Here is a 25,376-nt window from a genome sequence, read left to right on the forward strand (position 1 = left end):
TACAAAAACAGTCGCGATTCGCGATACAAGACCTGTTAAAGAATAATTTAGTTTATAAATAATAAACGCAAGGCACAAAACTTATATGGCATAAAATTATTGTTAATACGCAGAGAAATAATTTCACTATGGTGTAGTATAAAGTAATTAAATAATATATGACATAATATAATACTAATGTAATAAATTAGTACTTAACTTAAAACTTGCAAGAAAACTTCTTAAAAATTGTCAACTTGTAACCTGGTGTGGAACCAACTTCATCTATAAACTGAAACGTGGCAAGTCGTATTGAAGATGTTTTTTGGGCGAACCGCTTTAAATATAAAACCAAAATCGCGAATCAATGTGAATTTAGTTTATTGCGTCACAATGTTGAACTGACGTCACAATGAGCCCGCTCCAATCCTTGAAGCTGATTGGTCAGATTGTTCACGTGACAGACGCCTCGCACCAGCTGATTACGCCCGCCTTGATTGCTCCGCGCATAAAACGTCTCTTCCACAGCGAGTTACCGCGTTTCAGTTTATTTAGATGAAGTTGGTCCCGCACCAGGTTACAAGTTGGAAGGTTTCAACAAGTTTTCTTGCAAGACTTGAGTTAAGTATTATATCAATACATTGGTATTATATTATGACATATTAATACTATATAACATACTACAGTATACTAATATATTTACATTATATACAGTATATTGCTACAAGTTTTGTGCCTTGGGTTTATTACTTTATTATATTTAGTTTAGATTATTCTTTATCACGTTTTGTTTGAGAAATCGCCAATAAGTTATTTTCACGTCACACGCAATATTTCTGCTCACAATCATTGCGTTCTGTTACGTCACAACCGTTTCGCTCGCTACCGCTCGCGTTTATGGTGTATTTAGGTCATAGCAGAATACCCATAGCGATTATTCTACGCGCACGTTTCGCGACGTTTTTTTTCATGTGGGGCCCCATGCGCGTTCTGCGTCGACGCAAGGCACATCACTTGTATATTCTAATTATATTTGCGCTATGAGCGCGAAGCAAGAGGATCAAAGAATTGGTTAAGTATAAATTACAATTGACATTATTGCGTACATAAGCTCTTTTCTAGAAACCTCGAAGATGTGACGTCACGAAGTGGTGATGACGCAACAGAAGAACCCACTTCGTAAGTTCATTGTTTCGTCACAAACTTTTGTATCAACATGGCAAGTTTTTACTTTGATAAATTTTCCAGAACTTGGTGTGTGACGTTACAGAGGAACAAGCGAACCATGACGTAAATCAAGAATGAAGGTACTTATGACGTAATAAAGTGTGAGCAGCAGTTTAATCATTATTATATTGCAGAAAAGCCAGCGAATAAAGCTGCCGAAGAAAAGCGCAAGGTATTGCATGTTTAACTATATTATCATTGTTTATTAGACCATTGCTAAACGAAAATAGCCAAAGAATTAAAAAAAACATTTTTTTAAAGTTAACCATTCAACTAATAATCATTCGCACCCACTCTTGGTAATTGTTAAAAACAAGATTAGGACATGCTGCGGGATATAGGTGCTGTATCCCATCTTACCCCATAGAACTGCATTATTTAATTGATATAAGCCTGTGACCTGTCTATTACATTTGTTTTGCAGTCGAAGACCAAAGACGAAGACGCCGATAAAGGATACACGGTTTGAGGTTTGAGTATTATAAGTATGAGTTGCGTGTTGTATGTATGTCTGTCTGCGCTGTTGTACCTTTATTCTGCTGGACCTAATGTTGCCAGCTATTTTTAGTCAGTCACTACTATAGTGCATTTTACATGTCTATGAAATATATGCAATGAAACTATGGCGAACATCTTGCTGGATCGGATTTTGTTGTTGTACACTCTATTGGGTACTTCTTCTGCAAAGATCGAATCTTTTAACGATTTTGTATTGTCCTAATCGCTTGGTGAGAACGCTATGTTGGTACACAAATACTCGAGTAATATCAACACGCAGTATAATATGCGCATAATAAAAGACCATAATTTCCCTGAAAAAAAAATAGTCCATAATTCTGTAAAAATATAAACTTCTTCACCCCGAATAAAATAGTTATAATTAAACAAACGTCATGTAGCGTGATTGGGACGATGGCCACGTCACAATTACGTTACGACGTCGATACGGTGGGTCAGAGCATTGTCATGACCCTGCGTTCGGTGCGGTTACGTCAGTTTTGATTAAGTTACGTCACGGTCAAATTGTTGCGTGGACGTCACTGCCAGTGATGCTACGCTAGATGTTAGTATACCCTACCGGCACAGTGATGCTACGCTCGGTTTTAGGTCACTGTCAATGCGGTTCGTAACAACCTGACGTAGTTTCATGACGGTCGATGCGGTGCGTAACATCCGGACGTTATATTATATTGTGTGAAGATACGAACGAGAGTATCGCGGTACCAACAGGGCGACTTACCTTTTGATTGGGACATGCGGAGCTGTTATTGGCTTTGACTCCTTGTGGTCGGACATCCAATATGGTGTACACTGCAGATGATTATCTTTCAGGATTTGAACTATATTTCATTTGTAGATGTTTCAATGATTATGTCCGCGTTAATTAATTTTAGACTAAACTCTTTTTTATATGATTGAGCTGTTGTGTGTTTGGCACATGTATGTCGCTGCACTCGTTCTATTATTTTTGTCTTTTTGTTGGTGTATTCCTTGTTGTGCACATTTTCTATGTGCTCTCGTTGTATTATTTTTGTCTATGGGGTTTCTTTAACCTGCGTGGACAGTAACATCCCGCAAGGGTTTCTTACCAGAGTAGAAACCCATTACCATTGGCTGGGGGCTTGTCGTGCCGTAGTGGCTTTCCACCAACGCCAGCCACATAAACTATGAAGTTATTTTAATCCTGTTTTTATTTTCCAGAAAGATATTTAAAAGCGAACTAGAGATTTGAATATTACATCTTATTTGTGCTGTGTATTGTTTATTTAATAAACCATTGTGAAAAAATAATAAAACTGTTTTATTACTTTACACAAAGCTTTAGGAATTGACGTTTTACATTTGGTGTATGTGATTTAATAAACTGATATAAAAAATATTACTTTGTATTATAGCTTCCACATTATCCCATGCGATGTAGGCAGGATAGGTTTCATCCCGACCACGCTACAAACTCATATAAGAAAATATTGATCTGTTATTTAGCTTCCATTACCACCATGTAAACTAAGATGTGGTGGAAATGCTTATAATGAGTACCGAGTATACATACTGTTAAGCTAGACTCTCTCTTCCAGTTTAATCGGACTGCAGTGTAGTCTGTAGTCGCTGTACTAACGGAAGTAATTAATGCTAACCAATTGCAGTGGATTTGCCATTACATCGAACGGTTTGACAACGAAATTATTCTTAAACTGAGAGTTTTAAAACGAAAATCAGTTTAAACGTTTCCTGTTAGCGATCCGTCATGGCACGATAAGCGATTTTGTGGCGTTTTTTCAAAACGTTACACTCAAGCATATACCATATGTGGTACTGTAGGATATACTTTGTTTTTTTTTGCAGCACATTAATGTTATTATATTTTTTAAAAGGAAGTTACTCATACGGTTGTTATAAGTGCTACAGTTACTGGTTACGGTTTGTCGGAGTCGGGTGGGTGGGGGAAAATGGGAGACTTTTTCGCTCTACTTTCTCGTCTCCTTTGATCGTAAACAAAGTACATTCAAATATTTATAAAACCGTAACCTTTTCCTATAGACTGTTGTTAATATTTAAAACCCGATTAGAATATTTGGATATCGTGTGCTAATGGTGTCCAGTCTTACCCCACAGTACCATATGTGTCCGAAGCAACTGTAATTGAAACACAAAACAATATATGAGAATATATGATGCTTCTTGCATCACGATAAACGAACTTATTTTTTCTGAATACAAGTTACTGGTTACGGTTTGTCTGAGTCGGGTGGGCGGGGAAAAATGGGACACTTTTTCTCTCTACTTTCGTTTCCTTTGGTCGTAAACAAAGTATATTCAAAGAATTATAAAACTGTATCTTCACGACTCTCATAGACCGTTGTTAAATGTTTAAAACACAATCAGGATATTTACTTGCATAAGTCGGGAGCAACTGTAATTGAAACACAGAATATGAGAATATATGGATGCTTGCATCATAAAAAACAAACTTATTTTATCTGAATACTATAGATAGCAGAGTGATAAGGACGTTTGGCCATAATGTGCTAAAGTTGTTCACCCCACAGCATTAGGAGTCGGGACCAAATGATGAATGTTTGCATCTTGATAAACGAACTTATATCTAAATACAACAGATAGCAGATCGACGCAAACGATAAATCAATCAGCGTTTCCTTTGGCGTGGGAAGATGAATTCTGATGTACTGCTTCCTGTTAGCTTGGTTGCCACAGTAAGGATACAGTCTGTCAGAATCAGGAAGCTGAGCATGGCATGCAACGCATATGTTTCGTAAATGTTGCACTGAGTTATCATAGCAAGTTTATGCTTGGAGTAAGGGATATCTTTTTTTATAAGCGCAGGGTAGTTTTTATACACATATATTACAGCCACAAATTTCATAAATTTCGGTTGAAATCTTTAGTTTTTCGGAAGAAGTCTTTAGTTTTTAGAGCAAATCAATAATTAAGATAATTATGTCAAACGTATGGGCTGTAATGTTTATATTAAAACAGGAAAATCCGTGTTTTAACTCAAGTTGAAATATCTAAAACTAAATATTTTAATTCCAAATTTTAAGCAGGTCTTATAGGGCAGACTGCAGGAATTCCGAGTATTTGCAATTTACAATCTATATACCAGCCATGGAAAACTCCAGCACCAAATGCGCAAAGTGCATGTTGGTTCTGTTCAACATGATTTTCTTCATTGGTGGTGTCGTCCTTGCCGGTTTAGGTGAGTAAAGGTTTTATAAAATGATAATGCCCCCATTGTTTTTAGTGCTTTTTTTCTGCTTTTTTTCGTATTCGTGGTGTGGATCAATACATTGTCCGGTACCGTGGCCAAGTAGTTAGCGCTTCTGTCACCAGTGCGTATAATACCTATAACTATAACGACTGTCGTCGCCCCAACACGCGAGGATAAATAAGCTACATACGTGGTAACTTGTAAGCGGGCACGAGGTGGGGGTTATTTTTTTTTGGAAAAAAAACCCCAAAAAAAAAAAAAGGGGGAAAAAATACCCCCCCTCCGGGGGGGTTGGGGGGTTTTTTTTTTTTTTTTATTTAAAACGGACCTTTTTTGCCCCCCCCCCCCCCAACACAAATCTAAGTTACATTAAATAATTCATACAATAGAAATTTAATAACCATATATATTTTTCTATTAGCTGGTTACGGTGCATTCAATAAGAACAGTCCCCTGCACTCTGTCGTTGTCGAAATGAAATCAACAATTCTGCTTGATGGATTATACTTGCTGTTTGCGGTCGGATTATTTTTAGCTCTGATTTCGTAAGTATTGGTTTTAATGGTGATACGAATGTTACGTCGATTGGCTGGGCAAGACAATTATATTAAAAGTGTTCCATCACACGCCTCACGCCCGCAAGTTACCAGAAATATATAGTATTGTGGGGTAAGATGGGTCACCTTAAGCACATAATATTCAAATATCCTGATCGTGTTTTAAACAATTAACAATGGTCTATGGAAGTCATGAGGATACGGTTATATATTTTTGGAATGTTCTTTGTTTACTACAAAATAGGACGAGGAAATAGAATGAAGGTGTCCCATCTTCCCCCATCCTACTATATATAGCTTTGTGGGGGTTTTTCAGTAGAGCTGAACAAACACGCGCACAATGACATCGCGGTTCCCACACTCATTGTACGAGGATACAGACCGTGGGTGTCAGCTTTTGGGCCACATAGAGGATACGGGTCCAAATCGGATGCTATCGTCAATGTGGGCATGTGTTTTGCTTGGGCAAGAAACCTAACCACAATTTTTTTCAACCTCATGCTCTTTTATCGGCTGTCAAAATGTCAGCTAAACAAAAAAACGTTCAAAAAATAATCACCCACAAAATGTTACATAGGTAGTAACTCGTAAGCTGGCACAAGGTGTATGAAACAGAACACCCTTGTTATAACGACTGCTGTTGTTTAGTAAATTAAATTATATGTTCCGTTGCTTCCAGTTTAATTGGTTGCTGGGGAGCTATGAGTGAAAGCAAGTGTCTCCTCTATTCTTACTTCTCCGTTATGCTGGTTGTCTTCTTGGTGCAAATGTCGGGGATTATCATTTGTTTCGTCAAGTACCAAGCGATCAAGGTAAAGCATTATAGAAAGTAGCTCATATGTGTTTTAGTGTTATTTACTTGATCCTCACATAGATGGGAACTGAGAGTCATTATAACACGGGTGTTTGTTTCATACAACTCGTGTGCGCTTGGGAGTTATCGTGTATGTAACTTTGTGGGTGATTTTTTTATTTGGCTACAATATACGGACAACCCCCAATGACCACTGGGTTAACACACTTGCGGTTCAGTGTCTTATCTAAGGATACTGTTAGCTAAACACTGCTAGCACTATGCAGCAGTACATGACTATAGTTTTTATTTGACAGGGTATGGTATTGAAGGCGCTCCAAAGCAGAACAACGATTGATCCAAGTCATTTGAAACAATCACTAGTAAACAAAGCAACCAACGTTGTGAGTCAAACATCTTTTTGGTTTCATTTTTGTCACTTGTTTATATTCGCATGGTAGAAAGCCAACACCTTAAATATGAATGAATAAAACTTATTTCGTCTCTTCGGTCACGATAACAGAAAACTGGAGAGTTAATTTACACAAGCGAAAAGTTGGGTAGAATTGGTAAAACAACATTTGTTAAAACATGCTACAGATAAAACTGTGCAAAACGTATATCAATTAAAAAACCAGGCTGTTGAAGACAAAATAAAAAATTAAATCTTGTTTTTTTTTTAAAAACCAGATCTTCGACAAATTCGAGACAAAGTATCACTGCTGTGGATTTTACGGTCCAAGTGATTATTTATCAGCGTTTCCCGACTCTTGCTATGCTAAAGTGCACGCCAGGAATAAACGAGCGTGAGTTTTATATTCTTACATAGTAGTTGGTTTCTCTAACTCGGAGTTTAGGAAACAGAACACCCGTGTTATAACGACTGTGGATGTAACCTATTTATCCTTGCGTTGCTGGAGCATGACAGTCATTATAAGACGGTTGTTCTGTTTCATACACCTATAATGCCTGCTTATAGGATGTAAATTTGTAGGGCGCTGTTTCCGAAAACAAGTTTATTAATTTGTTTCTGTATTGCTAACAATTTGGACAATTCATCATTGACCAGCATTGGGTTTGAGCAATTACTGTTAAGTGTCTTGACAGTAAACGTAGGACAAATGCGGCCACAACTTCTTGTATTTAGTTTATAAATATTAAAACAATTCATTTGATTTTTAGAGCGAATTCATCCGCTACAACGAACCCAACAATAGCTAGTGTCTCAGCAGTATTGAGTAAGTAATTTAAATATACCGGTTGATCGTTTCTTTACGTGCTACAGGATACAAAGTAATTTCAAATCTTGTTTTAATGCACGCTCCGTTTTAAAGACAAATACCGAACCGTTAAGTCTTTAAATGACAGTTTTTTTTTTAATTTTTGTTACGTCGCTTGAGTACTATGTGCTAAAGGTGCCCGCGTCTTCTCCCATTCTGTATAGTTGCTATTTAAAACTTTGGTAAAGTCTTGTTTAAAATCATCTCCAACGCCCTTATTTCAATGCACTATAATTAAAGACTACATTTATAATTTTTTTCGTGTTTGTAATAAAGAACTTTTTACATAACCACCTCTTTGTTAAAGCCACCGCTGCGAAAATAGTGGCAACTACACAACCTGCCACAGCAGCTGCTACCCATCATATAGCTACAACTCCTGAAGCTACAACTCCTATAGCAACAACTGCAGCGCATCATGTTGCAACCACCGCAGAAGCCTCCACCGCTGCCCCAACAGCTGCAATAACAACCAAACCTGTTATACATGCTACCGTAGCGGCGCACACTGCAAGCGCAGGTTCGTATGTACATTATATGAATGTATCTTGCTTTCTCCACGCATGGTGGGGTAATGACAGTCGTGAAACACGAGTGTTTTGTTTCATGCACCTCGTGCCCGCTTACAAGCTACCATGTATGTTACTTTGTGGGTGTGTTTTCTTTGTATAGCTGATCATATTAACAACCAATTAGTAACCACTGGGTTGAAGCCTTTCAGTGTCTTAACCACGGACACATACGCCTACAACAGCAGTGGCAACCCTTGAACCACTCATAATGATCACTCTATTGGATGTTTTATCTTTTTATCACTTTAGTGACGACTGCATCACATTCTGGCACAACCGCCGCCCCAGCTTCACATGGAGCGCTCTACACCAAAGGTTGTGGTAAAGTATTGAAACCTTACTTATATGCTGCTGGAGGAATCGCTATTGTTATCTTAATTATGGAGTTGGTGGTTCTGTTTCTTGCATGTTGCATGATCTCTGCGATCAATCAAGGCTATACACCTGTGTGAAGATATATATGTATGGTACAGTGGGGGTAAGATGGGCGCCGTTAGCACAGAATATCCCGTATTTCTGAATCGTTTTTTTAATTACCAACACTCTTTTAGAGACGTGAGCGTAAAGTTTTATGTAATTCTGTAAATATTTTTTGTTTACTACCAAATAGGACAATAAAAAAGAAATGAAACATGGTCATCTTACCCCAAAGTATTATGCTTGCCAATGTCGCTGCTGAGTACTTATAAAGTAAGTGCTGCGTTCGTTAATGTTATATTGTACGGTGGGGGGAGATGGGACACCTTTTCATTCTATTTTCTTGTCCCGCTTGGTACTAAACAAGAATTACAAAACCGCATCCTCACGACTCCTATAGACCGTTGTTAATTGTTTAAAACAGGATCAGGATATTTGGATATTATGTGCTGAAGGTGTTCCATCTTCCCCCACCTTATTATAACTAATTTTATGTGTTATCGTAAAGGTGAGGTCGTGTATTGCAAAAATATTCGACTTTAAATAACATTTCCCATGAATTCTTGGCGTTAGTATTTCTATCATAGACACTTTTAATGTTACGTTTATTTTTCTGTCTGCGGTTTATATTAAAATACATTGGCGGCTAAAGGTGCCTGTACACAGTATCCGGAACTCGTCCGTTTTGTCTGTTTTTTCCTGATTTAGCTGTCGCATGCGGAACTCGGTAATGGGTTTGCATACGAATTCGCATGCCGGATACTGTGTACAGCCACCTTTAGTTTCCCATACTGCCAGACATCAATGTTCACTTTGCATAATGTTCAACTTTAAAAAAGCTTAAAGTTTGCAAACGGATGTTTTAGTCTTACCTAATTCTTTAGGTGGCTGTACACAGTTTTTCGGAATTCGTCCATTTTGTCTGTTTTGTCCGGATTTCGCTGCCGCATGCGGAACTCGGTAATGGGTTTACATATGAATTCGCAAGCGAATTCGCATGCCGGATACTGTGTACAGCCACCTTTACTTAATGTGTGCCAATGCCGCCTATCAGTGTAATATATACGGATATTAAAATTAAATCAAAACTAAAAAGTTTGCTAGACTTTATACCAAAAACTGCTGCATACATTTCTTGGTAAAAAAGTTGTTTTTATTGTGCGAATTTGAAAACTAAAAAACCTTCTTCTGTTTTAATCACATGCGTATAAGCTGTTTTGTATAATAACTTTGCTATTCTATTCAGAAGACTTGAGTATTAAAAGAATCCACAAAAACAACGAGAACTGAACTGTTATAACGTTATTAATTGATAGCACCTTAACGTATGGTAGAGTGGGGAAAGATTAGTCTCTCTTTCATTCTAAATATCCCACTATACATTTTAAAACAAGATATATTTAGCGATTTGCACACCTGTTTGGGTATTTATACTTTTAAAGGAGCATTTTTGCCGAATTGAGTGAATGAATTAATTAATTTTTGTTGATCTTTTTTTTATTCAAGCAGATGTTTTACTCACAGAGCTCGTTCACAGAGTGCGTATAATTTGCCGTATGAACAACGGTAGTCGTTCCACTTTAAACTGCCCGCATGATTTCCGCCAACACAGTCTTCGCCTCTCCCATAGTTGTTAGGTTCTGTTGGATACCAGTTCTCTTGACTTTTTGTGAGTAGTGTGCCGTCTTCCCATACAAATCTACCTTCCCTCTGTATATCATTGAGGCCAATCCAGTAATCTTGTTCGGTTAAAACTGTCAAATGCTCTTCAAGAATTCTGCAACGATGGACATTATACATATTTACAGTAGGGTGGGAGAAGATGGGACACCGTTTATTTCTGTTTTTCGGATATTTGGAAACTATGTGCTAAAGGTGTCCCATCTAACAGCAAAACAACAGTTGTTAAAACATTATGAATAAAAGTGTGGGAAAGAGAGTCAAAAGCGTGACTGCCGCACCTAAAACAAAATCCAAGGAAACTTAGGAAAAAGCAAACATTACTTCATAATACGCCTATCCTTGGGTGCATGGACAGCAAGAGTGGCTCCATAGTATCCACATTGCAACTTAGCATCGCCGTAAGACAGGTTGATGTCAATAACGAAGTAGGCATAACCGTTCCCAGGCCCGTACCAGGCATATCGGGCCTGCACAACTGGATGCAGCATTATCAATAGCACAACGCATATTTTAAATGAATACATTTTTAAATTACTTAAAAACTCTGAAATAGTAAAAAATCAACAAGATAAAAAAAGCATCATTTTTTGGCTCCTTTCCCATTAGGAGCCGTATTAGGTTTATCACGGCTAATGAAGATTTATGCCATCATGTTATCGTCTAGCCACTAATCCACTAGCCCATAATCTGTAACGTATAGGTTGCATCGGCTCGTTTCATTAGTGGCTAATTATCTATTTATAATTAAACAAAGTTAAATATTTAAACTAATTGACAACTTAGCACTGGTTCTTAGCGGCACGACAAACACAGGGTCACCTGTTCAAACAGAAGGTAACTTGTGTGTGGCTATAAGCAGTACCTATACCCCAAAAGTAGCCAAATTCACCAAAAAGTACTAATTAATTGTTACGTAAATGAAATTGGTCAAATTTAAAAGTCGGTAAGTGTGAAAAACATGCGCAATTTGTTTTCTATTAGAAAAACAATAAAACATCCTATTTTCGTAAATTTTGGCCTTATAAAATTTCGTTTTCCACTTGCGGGTTTCGTGAGATAAAATATATGATTCACAACCAGTGTTTAGATGCGAACTCCGTCCATTTACATCGAGTTCAACGGCTCCATTAAATACAAAATAAATATAAACTTGTCTAGACATGTTTTTTATCCGGGTTACGTGGGGTGTCGGGTTCGTTATATAAAACCAAGGATATTTTTATTAATATATAGTAGGGTGGGGGAATATGGGACATAATATCCAGATATCCTGATCGTGTTTTAAACAATTAACAACGGTCTATAAGAGTCATGAGGACACAGTTTCATATTTCTTTGAATGTTCTTTGTTTATTACTAAATGGGACAAGAAAATAGAATTAAAAAGTTTCTTATCTTTCCCCACCCTACTGTACTAGGGTGGGGGAATATGGGACACCATTTTATTATATTTTTTGTCTCTTTTGTTGGTAAATAAAGAACATTCAAAGAATTACAGTAGACCGTAGACCGTTGATAATTGTTTAAAACACGATATTTGAACACTATTTGCTGAAAGTCCCGTCTTCCCCCACAGTGCTATAATACATTGAGCAGAAACCGGATTTGTTCAAAAGTCTGGGGAGAGTAAATAACAACCGAGTTCTGCATCCTGTTTTCTGGCGCAATTTGGCAATAAATTGGCGCCTCTTTGCCTAAAATCTTGGGAGATTTTCCTATAAATAGGTAACTTTTGGAAAAAGTGTTATTTTAGTTTGGCGCGAGCGTTACCAACTGTGTAAAGCAGCTTGGTGAAAAATTATCTAAATTAATGGCCGATATGCCGCGCTTGGCTGTTTTTGTATTTCTGTCAACGTTCGTCTTCGTAACATGCATCTACGGTGTTGGTGCCCAAAACAGGTAAAACATTTCTCACGACTGTAACGTTCTTTGCAACATTTTATTTAGTATAATTTTTTTTGTTTGACTTATATTTGTTTAGTATCTTTTGCACCGAAACCCGGTTGGTGGAGCAAAATGTACCAACTACAGAACCAAAAACAGTTTGGAAGATATTTAAATTTGTAGAATGTGTCGAAAATGAAACTCAAGTAATCATAAAAGAGCACCATCTTGTTGGGGAAGGTTCTTTTTGTGATGTGAACAGGTAAATGATTTTAGCGCATTGCCACATTTTGTAATGGCCTAAATCCTTGGTCCCATGACGTGCCTCACTGCGTCGCTTCACCCACATAGATGAGAAGCGCATCACTCTAACTGTATAATACTAAACTGCGCGTGAACTTACTTGCTTTAACAGTATGCGTTATTATCGTAGGCTGCTAATGCAAGCTAGTATTCGCTACAGTACAAACACCACGTCAAGTTTCGTCATGATATTCACCCCCAAACACACATGGTTAAGCGGGCATGGGTACATGAAACAGAACTCCCGTGTTATAACGAACGTCGCTTTCCGGCCACGTGGAATAAGTCACGTTCATTTATTCATATTTCTACATATCCTTAAATTGAATGAATGCAATTTTTTATCCTCTTCTATTTTATTATTTTTTTAGGTTGTCTGTATGTTTTTTAATGTAAAACGCCAATAGTAGCAGCGTCGAGCCTCGAACCTGTAATCCTTAGCTTAGAATGTCCGGCGCTGTGACATAATGGTTAGCGCGCCTGCATGTAACCCAGAGGTAATGCGTTCAAGGCTCGACGCTGCTACCATTGTGGGCGTATGTGTCCTTGGGCAAGACACTTAAAAGCCATGGTTATTACAAATTAATTAGTTGTTAAATACGCAATTTTAAAACTGAAGAACCATTATATAAATTTATGTGATTGGGTCTATATGCTCACTTACGTGGCACAAAAACTAATACCCACAAAGTTACATCCGTGTTAAAAAGCGGTAACGAGGTGTATAAAACAGAATATCTGTGTTATAACGACTGTCTTTTCCCACCACGCCGCTATAACGTAAGTTACATTCATTCATTCAACTATTCATTTATTCATTCATTGTCTACAAGTGGGAATTTTTCCACTGGTTAAGTCCCCTTCCGTCAAAGTTAGTTCGGCATTGTAATATATTTGTTTCAAATTTGGCCTACCGGTCGGAAAAATATTTCAGAACACCGGCTACGCCAGGATAATTAAGTGACATTCAATTTAAGAGTATATAAACGGTTTGGAATTCTTTACAATTTCGATTGGTATTTGTTTCATATTATCTTTCATGTTATTTGTAACATGTTTTAAAGGTCGGTCATCATATTCGCGGAGTCCGTCTATGTGAATGTGTCAATACAAGTGTGTTGCCCGGGAAGAAAAGGAGAACGATGCGATGAATGTAAGCAGTTGCCCCCAAAATAAATAAATAAAAAAAAGTGTGAAAAATAAATTTCAGTTTAAATGAATAAACATCACATATATAGGTTATAGACACTATAGTTAAAATCCTCTGGTAAGTTTCATATTAGGCTGGTGGAAATTGTTAAGGGGGCAGGCAAGTGGTTATAGAGTTTAAGGTTATTGGTTGGGAGTTAGTGTTTATACGGATAAGTAGGTGTAGCGACCACGCTTATTTTCTTTCAAATTAAATGTAAAAATTTTTTAACTGTAGGCGTGTTTTAACAACTGTTGTTTTGTCGCTATATCCTGTCTTTTCGTTTAAAATATTTCTAAATCTTCGCTACTGTAATTAAAGGGACAAATATAAATTAATATCGGGAATAATAGTTTTGGCCACTTTTTTTCAGGCCACTTTTTCATAATTCTTCACAGGCCCCTTTTTTTACCCATAATGTCACTTAATTACATTTCGTCGAAATTAAAAGTTTTATTTCCATTTAGTTGATTGCTCCTGTGAGAACGATGGCTTATGTGTTGGTCCAAACGTTTGTGACTGTACTAACACTGGGTATGAGGGTGTCACATGTTCTATTCGTAAGTTTGTGTTTTTAACTGTATATTTTGCTGCTGTAGAACTATATAAACTGTAGAATAAGTTCAACAAATTGTTCGGTGCGTGGCAAAGTGGTTAGAGTAACCCAGAGGTAATGGGTTCAAGGCTAGTGGCTGCTACCATTGTGGGCGTAATGTGTCCTTGAGCAAGACACTTAATGACAATTGCTCCAACCCAGTGGTCACTAATGGGTTGTCTAAATAAGTTGTTAGCCATACAGAACAATTAAAATGAAATGTTTTCCAGCCATGTGAAGATAAACAAGTTACATTCGTATAAATCTTGGGCAAGTTTAAAAATAAAAACAAACAGAGTTACTCGCTTAAATTCTTTTGTCATGCAACAAATGTATCTGTACAACGCAGTTAGCATGCCCGCCAATAGATAATATTTCCTATTTTTTATTTTTTTTAGTTTCCAGCCATTTGTGAACCAACTTGCCAAAATAACGGGGTTTGTTCTGCTCCAAATAAATGTACTTGCCCAATGGGGTATTCTGGGGACAGGTGTGAACTTGGAACTGGTGATGCGGAACCAATTGTGGATATTATTTCCCCAACTTCAAATCAAGATGAGGCTTCCTGTTCAACTTGGAGCGCTGACCACTATACTACATTTGATGGAAAGCATTTTGACTTCCCTGGAACTAGTTGCACTTATGATCTTGCTTACGACATTTCCGGTTTCTTCCATGTCCAGGTATTGCTTTGAATGTAATAGATGTCTCTGTAATTGATAGTTCTGTAATATAGAGATTGCCTGCTTGCCACATTGAACAGAACTTGTTTATCCTTGCGTGGCCGGAAAATTGTGATGTTCTATTTCTATCTATGTTATAACATGGGTGTTCTGTTATATACACCTCGTGCCGGCTTTAACAAACAGTACAACTTTGTCTATTAGTTAAGATTTAACAGTCACCACAAAGATCATTATAAAATGTATTTCTATATATTTACAATATCACTATCGTTCCAACCCAGTGGTCAGTAGAGGGTTGTCTAATTGTCAGCCATAAAGAAAAATTCTCCCACAAAGTTATATACGTGGTAACTTGTATGTAGGCACGAGGTGTATGAAACAGAATACCCGTGTTATAACGACTTTCGTTGCTCTGCCGCGTTAGGTTAAGCAAGTTACACTCACTCATTTATTCATTAATATTTTACAAGGTTGTGAATAACTTTGAATGCCATGGAACGCTTTGCAAAAGAGCTGTTCGGATTGAGATTGGGTCAACTGATACCATCATGCTTTATCCCAACGCCACGGCTACATACCAAGGAAATTTACTTCCCGTGCCAAGCGCAGTGGCTGGTATCTCCCTTAGAAAAGCTGGTGTATACACAATTGCACAATTTGGATCCCGTAAGTTGAAGGCTGCTGTTGTTTTGTTGATATACCATGTGTTTTTGTTTTAAATACTTTTCAATTTTTGCTAATCATATTGGAAAGACAAACCTGAGTTGTAATAACTATTACTAACTTAAGAGTTTTAATTTTTTTCAGGTTAATTTTTTCTCTTTTTTTCGCAGAAGTTCGAGTTTTATTTGACAATCAAAACTCCATCTTTATTGGGGTGCCTGCTTCGTACAAAACAAACATGCGAGGATTATGCGGTAATTATGACCACGATCCCAATAACGATCTAATGTTGGAAAGTGGGAAGGTAGGTTGAACAAACGTGTGTTTTATTTATTTAATTCATAAACTGACACAAGGTGTATAAAACAGAACACCCGTGTTATAAGACTGTCGTTGCCCTGCCATGCGAGGATAAAGAAAGTTACACTCATTCAGTGGTAACAAAAAGACAATATATTACAATACAAACATTTTAAATATTTCAAACCACCATTTATATAGATAGAACATTGCAATGCATGCCTTACTCTAAGAACATAATTTTTTTATTTAATACACCACAAAATATAACCCTATGTTTATCAATATTTAGATTGTGACACCTATCGAGTTTGGAAATGCATTTCACGTCAGTGACAATTGTTTAAAAGTTTCACTTGATCAATCATTGCCATGTTCGAAATTCAATGATACCACCCAGATGGAGTTGGAAAAGATATGCAGTTCCTTGAGCAATCAGCAATTTTCCGAATGTCATGGTGTTGTGAACCCAGGGGTACGGGTTTTGTATGTAGGGGTAATGGGCCAACCTGACTTAAACCCTAAAACCTATAGCATGCCACGGTAGCGAACTTGCCCTAACCCATAGTTTATGGGTTTCAACTTTAAGGCTCGTTGCTGCTTCCGTTGTGGGCTTATGTGTCTTTAACTTAAACTTAACTGCAAATTCTTTTTCCAAGTGTTCATTAATAGGTTGTCCAAATACCATCCATGCAGGAAAAAGATATGTGGAAACTTGTAAGCGGGCATAAGGTGTATGAAACAGAACACCCGTGTTCTAAATACTGTCCTTTCCCAGCAACGCGAGAACAAAGCAAGTTTCATTCGTGGTAACCAATCATTTATTTACCAGAACTTCCTAGAAATTTGCAAAACTGATGTTTGTAAAGTTGGACCAGAAGCCGCTGCTGAAAAGGCATGCGAGATATTCACTCACTATTCTCGTACTTGTTCAAATTACCATCTAGATCTTAAATGGAGATCTTCAGAATTATGCAGTAAGTGCCCAAGTAAACAAAGTAACTCAAAAGTGGACATGAGGTTTATGAAACAGAACAACCATGTTATAACGACTGTCATTGCCCAGCCAAGCGAGAATAAATAAGTTACATTCCCCCATTCGTTTAAGTTCAGTTCTTTAATTCACCCATTGTTGTGTCTAATTTATTTCCTAATAGTTGGTTGTCTGGCCAGTGTTTTTAACACACAATTTCTTAAATGTCAATTTTCGTCCCGGCGAAGATAAAGCTAAAGTTTCATTACGTTGAATCCCATCATAACCTTTCCATTTGCCTGCAAAATAATTTCAGTTTTTAATATCTTTCAGACATCGAATGTCCTAACAATAAGGTTTACATGGAATGTGGGTCTCCTTGTGAACAGACGTGTGATAATGTAGGGTTCCAGCATTCATGTGATATTGATATCTGCGTGGACGGTTGCTTTTGCCCAACTGGTAAGTAAGTTTAAGGCTAGACGAGTAATTGAAGAAGTTTAAGTAACCAAACAAAAAGTATACCAACATAAGTTGAAAATATGATAGATCTGTTTGGTTATGGCCTGTTAAATAATTAAACACAAATGGCTCTATTTTGTCTGCTAGGTTCAGTGACCACGCTTTTTTCTTCCAGTTAAATATAAGTATGTTTTCACTCTAAGTGTGTTTTAACAACTGTTGTTTTGTCCCTATATTTTGTTTTAAATATTTTTTTGAATCTTCGCTAACGTAATCGCTAACGTATATGGTGATGTAATAAAACTAATCTTTGTTTAAACTAACATGAAGTTTTTGTATAACAGCGGTTTCCAAACTTTTTCAAAAATTTTGTCTAGTAGACCCTTTGTAGTTATTTTAACATTTGCTGCCCTATAAAAATAAAAAAATGCGATAGGAATATAAGGTAGTACATCATAATAGATGCTTTATGATGTCACATGAAACATCCTAACCACAATCATTGCTGTTCATTTGGAACAATCTGAAACTGCTGTACAGATCCCAGTTTGCAATCTGCTGTTGGATAACATTGATACTATGCATAGGTACATACTATGAACGAGAGACAGGAATGTGCTTAACTAAAGCTGAATGCCCTTGCAAGAGAGGTGGAGTTCCATATCAGCCTGGAGAAAGTGTCCAACATGATTGCAACACATGGTAAACTATCTCGAACTATTTTCACTCTTCACTTATTTTTTGCAAACAATTTCCTGCGGTTCTCCAAATTTTTAGCCATACATAAAAAAATTAAAAATCTAAAAAAAAATCACCCACAAAGTAACATAGTGGTAACTCGTAAGCTGGTACGCGGTGTATGAAATAAAACATCTGTGTCATAACGATTGTAGTTTTTCAGCCACATGAGACTGAACCAAGTTACATTCAATAATTTTATTCATTTCGTTCATTAATATTGACGGAGTATATTTCAAAACGTTGTTTTTTAAATTTGTTTAGTGTATGTGGCAACGGGAGATGGAACTGCACAACTAATGCATGCCCCGCTGAATGCCAAGTGCTTGGAGAAGACCAGTACAAAACATTTGATGGGACAATATACGGGGTGACTAAGTCATTTCATATTAATTATCATATAATGTCCTAGCTGCCCAATTGTTTTTGGTTTTGTTTCGATTTAGGAAAGTTACCTAAAAAGGGTAAACAAATCACTTCGGTTTCCTATTTGCTACAGAAACTATAATATATTTCTTTTTTTAAGTTAATGTTAGCGGTAATCCCTATTATGCTTGCTGTTAGCAATACAATAGTAATTGTAGTACTTACTGATAATGTTTATTTTTGATGGTTAACAAACCGTATTCCTTTACAGTTCTCAGGAGGCTGCGAATATGTTCTTGCAAAAGCTGAAAATACCTACTTGGGTGATTTTACGATTTTGATTCAGAACTCAGGCTGTGGGTTTGCGGACACAACGGCTTGTCAAAAGACCCTCACGGTTAACCTTATGAAAGGAGAAGTTATAACGTAATTCTCAAACTTTTTTTACTTATTAAAATTGATTTATTGATACTGTCTATTCTTCTCACTTTGGAAATACATACGTGGTAACTCGTAAGCTGGCATGAGGTGTATGAAACTGCACAGCCGCGTTATAATGACTGTCCTTTTTCAGCCACGCAAAGATAAAGCAGGGTGCATTCATTCATTTTTTTGTGTTTAATGAAATCTACAAAACGGTAGACTAATAGCGTTGTTAGAAAAGGTATTTTAAACATCATCTAAATTATGTAACTTCTTATAGGCAGTCACCTTTTTAATAACGAATTAAAACTCAACAGAATACTTGGGCATGGACGAGTAAAAATTGGAGAAACAGTAGTGTCTCTGCCATACAGCAACACTTATGTGGGCTACACTATAAGAAAAATTACGACTATCTCTCTCCAACTTGTTATATACAATGAGATCCGTTTGACTTGGGATGTTGACAACGGGATTTATATTGAAGTTCCACCAGCTTATCGAGAGTCTGTAAGTTGTGATAACAAAACACACTAAATTTAATATCATTTCTTGATCAAGTCTTGCCGGATTTCGGACAAACATCCGAAATACACTTTTTAAATCAGATGAACCCTTGAAAAAAATTTTACACTCTGCCTGGTAGTAATACCAAGTTAACTAACCGTGCATCTTGTTGTACACCACTAATAATTTCAATTGGGTTGTTTTGTAGATTAGGGGGTTATGTGGTACTTACAACTTGAAAAAATATGATGATCTGATGCTACCTTCGGGGATGATAACACAAAGCAGAACAGAGTTCGGTAATGGCTGGAAGACGACCCCACATTGTAACGTTGATGAGCCTTCAGTAGGCATGGATATGGATATTGATGCGTGTGATTTAGGATTTAATTACCACAGCCAGGCAACACAACTGTGTAGCGTCTTGAAAACAAGTGAGTGATACAAGCAAGACTTACAGGCTGTTATATTTTATGTGGGTAAAGTCCCGCAGTGTGTCATGCCCTTGGTCCTAGAATATAGCACAGATTTTTCCTACTATCCCAACACCCAAGGTGTTACCACATGAACCTCACCACCCTGTCGCTTCCCTGAAGGTAGACAACAAGGGCTTAATGGTAATGAATGGGAGAGATCACCTCTTGAGTCTTGACACAACGGCCTATGAAATATTGGTTGGATGCTCTTGCCTTTCAAATATGTTAGACATACCCTAATCATTGTGAAAGGATATAAGAAAGATTTATAAACACACTATGTTTGTTTTATATCTGCAGACCCGTTTTCCTTGTGTAATTTGGTTGTGGATCCTATTCCTTACATAGAAGGGTGTAAACATCATGTCTGTCACTGCCTGCACAAGTTTGTAAGCTCTGACTCTTGCGAATGTGGTATGCTGAGTGCATATGCTCGTGCGTGCGGTCGAGCTGGTACACCAGTGCCATCTGTGCCATCATGGAGAGACACATATGGTTGTCCAGCGAACTGCGAAGGAGGCCGAGTATTTATGGAATGCACGGGAAGATCTTGTGAAACCACTTGTCAAATGTTCAGTGAAGGCTCCATTGACAAAAAATGCCCCAAGGTAAAGATTAGAGCTCAAAGTTAAGAAGCATCATCTAAAAGTAATTTTTTTGTTTTATAGATTAAAGAGTGTCACCCTGGTTGTGTTTGCCCAGAAGGCCAATACCTTGATACTCGCCGCAATACTTGTGTCAAAGTAGCTGAATGTCCTTGTTATTTTAATGAAGTGGCATACGAGCCAATGTCATCTCGCCAAGAAGTTTGTGATATGTGTAATTGCAACAATGGTGCATGGTCATGCGCTCCTATACCAGACTGTACGTTGGAGAATGTCTGCCAAGAGGTATTTTGTTCTGTTTTGAATATGTTTTATCTGTGGTCCATAGTTTATGTTTGGTTTCTTTATTTTAGAAATTATTTTTCTTTAACAAATATTTAAATGAATTTGTTATAAATACTTTCAAATTGATTTATATTTATTCAATTGTTGTTGGTGTGTCTGTTCTTGAAAATATACTAAACTGTCATTACTCCAACTGAAAGGTAACTAATGGGTTGTCGAAATTGTCTGCTATGCATACAGAAAAATAATCATCCACAAAGTTACATACATGCTAACTTAGAAATTGGCTCGGGGTGTATGAAACAGAACAACATCTGTTGTTGTTTTCCAGCCACTTAAGGTTAAACAAAGCTCTACATTAAATACCAAACATAAGCTCAAACTGTTTAGGGCCAAGCATGGAGTAATTGTACCAAGTGTGAAAGGACGTGTGAAAACATGCACACTGCTTGTGTGCCAAATCACTGTCATTCTGGATGCGCATGTCTGGCTGGAACTGTAAAAGAACATGGTTCGTGTATTCCTCCAGGAGATTGCCCATGCCATCACCATGGTGTCAGTTACCCAGAAGGTTCCTCCATCAACCAAGACTGCAATAAATGGTGAGGTTTATTCGATGGGGTGGATTTTGTAAAGTTTCAAAGGTGAGACAATTTAACATACTTTATTGCAGCACCTGTCACCAGACAAAGTGGGTTTGTTCAAGGCAGGATTGTTCATCTACTTGCACAGTGTACGGTGAACCTCATGTCCTCAGTTTCGACAAACGTAGATTCAAGTTTTTTGGTTCTTGTAGTTACGTGTTGGCTGAGGACATATGCGAAGACGGTGTGGGATCCTTTAGCATAGTGATGGAGAATATTCATTGTGAAACTGGAAATGTGGTTTGTGCTAAGTCATTACGGGTAAGTTTCTATATCACACCCACAAAGCTACATATATGTGATAACTCCTAAACTGATATAAAGTGTATGAAACAGAACACCTGCGTTATAGCAACTGTCATTTTCCAGTCGTAATAATAAAGCAAATTACTTTCACTCTCCCTTTACATTTAGCTTTCTATTTAAAACATGTAAATTATAAAAAAACTAAATACTTTCTTGTTAAAAGCAACACAAAACATCCTAAATTACTTTAAAACAGATTTCAATTCATGATAAAGTGATTGAATTGGTTCGTGGATCTGAACCCAAAGTAATGAGAAACACGTGGGCTTTGCCTGGAACCCCAAAGGCTGATTTTTTAATTCAGAAATCAGGACTCTTTATAATTATTTCAACAAAGGTGAGAATTTGTGTATATACCAATTCGTGTCTCTACATAGTTGTTTCTTCTGGTTAAAACTTGAATGTTTTTTAGGCAAAAGTTTATTTTTAACAGCATATTGTTTGTAACAGTCACATTTTTATCCAAATTGGTATTTTTTTTATTCATAAGCATGTTAACAACTGTTGTTTTACAGTTAGTACATCATTTTTTGCTATTTTACATCATTTTTTGCTGTTTTACAGTTAGTACATCAACTTTTCCGATCTTTTTTAATCCTTGCTGCAGTTTTTGAAGAAACAAATAAATCTAACACTATTATTTAGATTGGGCTCAAAATAAGATGGGACCATGGTACAGAGTTATCTATACAACTAGATCCGCAGTTCCAGGGAAAAGTTTGTGGTTTATGCGGAAACTATGATGGGAACGTTCACAATGACTTTAAAACTAGACAAGGTATTTTTCATAGGGTTTTAACTATATATATTATACAGGTTGTGTTAAATATTTTTCATTCTAGTGAATCTAGTAGGGTGAGGTAGATTGGGATTATTTACTCGTCCTATTTGTAAACAAAGAACATTCAAAGATTTATAAAGCCGTATTCCCACGCCTCCCTTAAGGTGGCTGTACACAGTATCCGGCATGCGAATTTGCCTGCAAAGTCGTATGCAAACCCATTACCGAGTTCCGCATGCGGAAGCGAAATCCGGACAAAACAGAAAAAATTGACGAATTTCAGATACTGTGTACAGCCACCTATAGACTGCTGTTAATTGTTTAAAACATGATCGGTATTTTGATGTATAATGTGCTAAAAGTGTTCCATCTTTCCCTACTCTACTATATTGCATTTAGTGTTGTATTTAAAACAGTCCATGTGCTCAGGTGAGATTACCGACCTTGCCCATTTGTTCGGAGATAGTTGGAAAGTGTTTGATAGCTGCCCCTCCTCTGAGCCAACACAGGCCCATCCATGCCAGATTTATCCTGAAAGAGCAGCATGGTCCAGATACAAATGTAGAGCCATTCTAAATGAGCCATTCACCAAGTGTCATTCAGTCGTATCCCCACAGGAATACTTTTTGGATTGTGTCTTCGACTCTTGCAAATGTCACGCGTGAGTTCATGAATATGAATCAATGTAACTTGTTTTATCTTCGAGTGGTCAGAAAGCACACGATCATATATTTTAAGGAGTAGAAATTGTTATATAATAAAGTATTTCTACAGCGGGGGTGATTGCGAGTGTCTGTGTACAGCCATAGCAGCATACGCAAGAGCCTGCAGTGACCGACAAGTTTATATCAAGTGGAGAACTCAAGAGACCTGTGGTATGCTGTGCTACTTTTCTTTTTTCAAATTAAATCTATTCACCTCGTGGCGGCTTACAAGTTACCACTGTATGCAATTTTAGGGGTGTGTTCATTTTCTATAGGGCTACAGTGCTAGTTAAATTTATAATTTCCATTTATATTTGGATCTCTAAGCTATAGAAAAAAAAAATTATTTTGTGTTTTTGCACTTAGGTTTACAATGTGAAGAAGGACTACACTACAGTCCAAATGGTACAACATGCAACAATGGATGCCCGAGTTCAAACTGTGATTCCATGTTAGTGGAAGGTTGCCATTGTCCAGAGGGTTTAGTTTATTTAGATGGTAAATGTGTTTCTTCTGTTCCCTGCCCATGCAACTACAATGGCACTGTCATCCAATCAGGAAATAGTTATGTGGATGAATGCAAGAATTGGTAAGTTTTTAAAAAGCTAAATACAAAACAACTGTAATGAATTGCGCGATCTGACCCTGATCTGGTGCTCATAGAGTTGGACGATTCTTGTGTAAAAAAGTAAAGTAAGGATCTGGTGCTACGAAACACATAACAGGCAAAAATCGAGTTCAACCAATTGTATAATAAAATATATTTATAACGCAAAAATCAAATATAGCGACAAAACAAATTAAAACACGTTTCTGTCAAAGAATGTTTTATTTTTAGTTTTAAGTTACCATTGTGTTATTTCCTATCATTTTTAATTGGTACCCCTCCCCAAATATGTACATTTATGTTTTGTCTCTGTGATTTTGTCTTTTTCTCTTTTCTGTCAGGCCTCATGCTTGCGATTTTTTCTTTTGATCTAAAGAGCTGTAGATAAAAACTATAAACTTTACACCCAGTACTTGCCATAACGGATCAATAAGTTGCGACCAAACATCGTGCACGACAGCTGTCACCTCAACTACTTCATCATTTACGACTTCAGTTGCCACGCCACCATTTGTTACAACCCCCTTCAGCTCTGTTGAAACTACAAGAGGTTTAAACTTTTCAGAGGTTCGTTCAAAACATAGTACGAGTTATTTTAACCTTTAATTCTAAAATCAAAGGAATATTAAAAGTTATGTCATGTTAGTCTAATTTTAATTGTCTAAGCAAAGATTAAAACTAGAACTATAGTTCTGTGGGGGAAGACAAGACCCCTTTAGCACATAATATACAAATCTCCTGATTGTGTTTTAAACAATTAACAACAGTTTAGGAAAGCTGGTTTGGTTTTAAATTTTTTAAATGTTTTTTGTTTACTACTAAATGGGACAGGAAAATAGAATGAAAAGGTGTCTCATCTTCCCCTACTATATACACATTTATTTTTATAACATTCACAAAATAAAGGAATGGTTAAATTTCTGATTGTTAAGACAACACATCCGTAGTTTTTCACTTGTTTGATCACACTTTATAACAGACTTCAACTGCGGTAATAACCTACACACCACCAGCTGATGAAACAGGTAAAGCAATTTCAGCATATTTGTCAAAAAATAAAAAGGTTGTTAAAAGTATTTTGAAAATCAAAAACCACTTTTAGGAACTTAAGACACACTTTTAACGCCATGAAGGTTAAAGAATAGGAGAATAAAAGAGCGTAATGTAAATGAAGTTGAATAATATATTTGAAACTTTTTACACTGACATGGAAGGGGTATTTCAATATAGGTAAAAACTAAAAATAGCATTTTTCAGTATCTACCACACCACAATCTTCAACCACATTTGAAACAACAACAGCCAAAGTTACAACTTCTCGAGGAAGCACCTCTATATCATCTGGTACATCACCTGGGGGAAGCACTACTGTATCATTTGGTACATCAGCTGTAGGGAGCACTGCTGTATCATCTGGTACATCAGCTGTAGGAAGCACTACTGTATCATCTGGTACATCAACTGGGGGAACCTCTACTGTATCATCTGGTACATCACCTGGAGAAAGCTCTACTGTATCATCTGGTACATCACCTGTAGAAAGCACTACTGTATCATCTGGTACATCAGCTGTAGGAAGCACTACTGTATCATCTGGTACATCAACTGAAGGAAGCACTACTGTATCATCTGGTACATCAC

The 25,376-nt window shown here is 37.0% G+C and overlaps 3 protein-coding genes, 1 long non-coding RNA gene and 1 other non-coding gene across 5 annotated transcripts in view; 4 read left to right on the forward strand and 1 right to left on the reverse strand.

Annotated features, from left to right (window-relative positions):
• Window positions 1–422: 422 nt before the first annotated feature.
• Window positions 423–2,051, forward strand: LOC113475261. Its single transcript, XR_003397004.1, has 4 exons — window positions 423–1,158; window positions 1,228–1,286; window positions 1,341–1,378; window positions 1,631–2,051. It is a non-coding gene; the product is annotated as an uncharacterized LOC113475261 (long non-coding RNA).
• A 2,692-nt stretch (window positions 2,052–4,743) lies between these two features.
• Window positions 4,744–9,827, forward strand: LOC100181415 (tetraspanin-9). Its single transcript, XM_018816287.2, has 8 exons — window positions 4,744–4,924; window positions 5,358–5,481; window positions 6,173–6,305; window positions 6,604–6,690; window positions 6,977–7,092; window positions 7,469–7,524; window positions 7,874–8,086; window positions 8,388–9,827. Exons 1-8 carry the CDS (start codon window positions 4,834–4,836, stop codon window positions 8,588–8,590), a joined length of 1,023 nt encoding a protein of 340 aa, XP_018671832.1. The 5' UTR covers window positions 4,744–4,833; the 3' UTR covers window positions 8,591–9,827.
• On the reverse strand, window positions 9,734–10,778 carry LOC100179025 (alpha-N-acetylgalactosamine-specific lectin-like). The gene is made up of 2 exons (XM_002125280.3): window positions 10,560–10,778; window positions 9,734–10,332 (listed from the first exon to the last, which is right to left on the reverse strand). Exons 1-2 carry the CDS (start codon window positions 10,760–10,762, stop codon window positions 10,074–10,076), a joined length of 462 nt encoding a protein of 153 aa, XP_002125316.1. The 5' UTR covers window positions 10,763–10,778; the 3' UTR covers window positions 9,734–10,073.
• Window positions 10,779–12,521: 1,743 nt separating this feature from the next.
• mir4013b (microRNA 4013b) lies at window positions 12,522–12,570 on the forward strand. Its single transcript, NR_034401.1, has one exon. It is a non-coding gene; the product is annotated as a microRNA 4013b (primary transcript).
• Window positions 12,571–13,112: 542 nt separating this feature from the next.
• Window positions 13,113–25,376, forward strand: part of LOC101242641 (SCO-spondin-like) — a 16,703-nt gene continuing 4,439 nt past the window's right edge. The window contains exons 1-26 of the mRNA XM_026839214.1: window positions 13,113–13,205; window positions 13,490–13,578; window positions 14,082–14,174; window positions 14,615–14,892; window positions 15,366–15,561; window positions 15,729–15,862; window positions 16,151–16,333; window positions 16,691–16,835; window positions 17,165–17,293; window positions 17,881–17,995; window positions 18,296–18,401; window positions 18,669–18,823; window positions 19,138–19,330; window positions 19,536–19,761; window positions 20,104–20,411; window positions 20,472–20,693; window positions 21,084–21,295; window positions 21,367–21,598; window positions 21,840–21,980; window positions 22,289–22,421; window positions 22,854–23,085; window positions 23,199–23,299; window positions 23,495–23,717; window positions 24,146–24,302; window positions 24,715–24,760; window positions 24,993–25,376. Of these exons, the coding sequence (XP_026695015.1) occupies window positions 14,680–14,892; window positions 15,366–15,561; window positions 15,729–15,862; window positions 16,151–16,333; window positions 16,691–16,835; window positions 17,165–17,293; window positions 17,881–17,995; window positions 18,296–18,401; window positions 18,669–18,823; window positions 19,138–19,330; window positions 19,536–19,761; window positions 20,104–20,411; window positions 20,472–20,693; window positions 21,084–21,295; window positions 21,367–21,598; window positions 21,840–21,980; window positions 22,289–22,421; window positions 22,854–23,085; window positions 23,199–23,299; window positions 23,495–23,717; window positions 24,146–24,302; window positions 24,715–24,760; window positions 24,993–25,376 (4,186 nt within the window). The 5' untranslated portion in view covers window positions 13,113–13,205; window positions 13,490–13,578; window positions 14,082–14,174; window positions 14,615–14,679. The remainder of the gene's footprint in view (window positions 13,206–13,489; window positions 13,579–14,081; window positions 14,175–14,614; window positions 14,893–15,365; window positions 15,562–15,728; window positions 15,863–16,150; window positions 16,334–16,690; window positions 16,836–17,164; window positions 17,294–17,880; window positions 17,996–18,295; window positions 18,402–18,668; window positions 18,824–19,137; window positions 19,331–19,535; window positions 19,762–20,103; window positions 20,412–20,471; window positions 20,694–21,083; window positions 21,296–21,366; window positions 21,599–21,839; window positions 21,981–22,288; window positions 22,422–22,853; window positions 23,086–23,198; window positions 23,300–23,494; window positions 23,718–24,145; window positions 24,303–24,714; window positions 24,761–24,992) is intronic.

This window comes from Ciona intestinalis, unplaced genomic scaffold, assembly GCF_000224145.3.
Source record: "Ciona intestinalis unplaced genomic scaffold, KH HT000174.2, whole genome shotgun sequence".
In the NCBI taxonomy this organism is placed as follows: domain Eukaryota; kingdom Metazoa; phylum Chordata; class Ascidiacea; order Phlebobranchia; family Cionidae; genus Ciona; species Ciona intestinalis.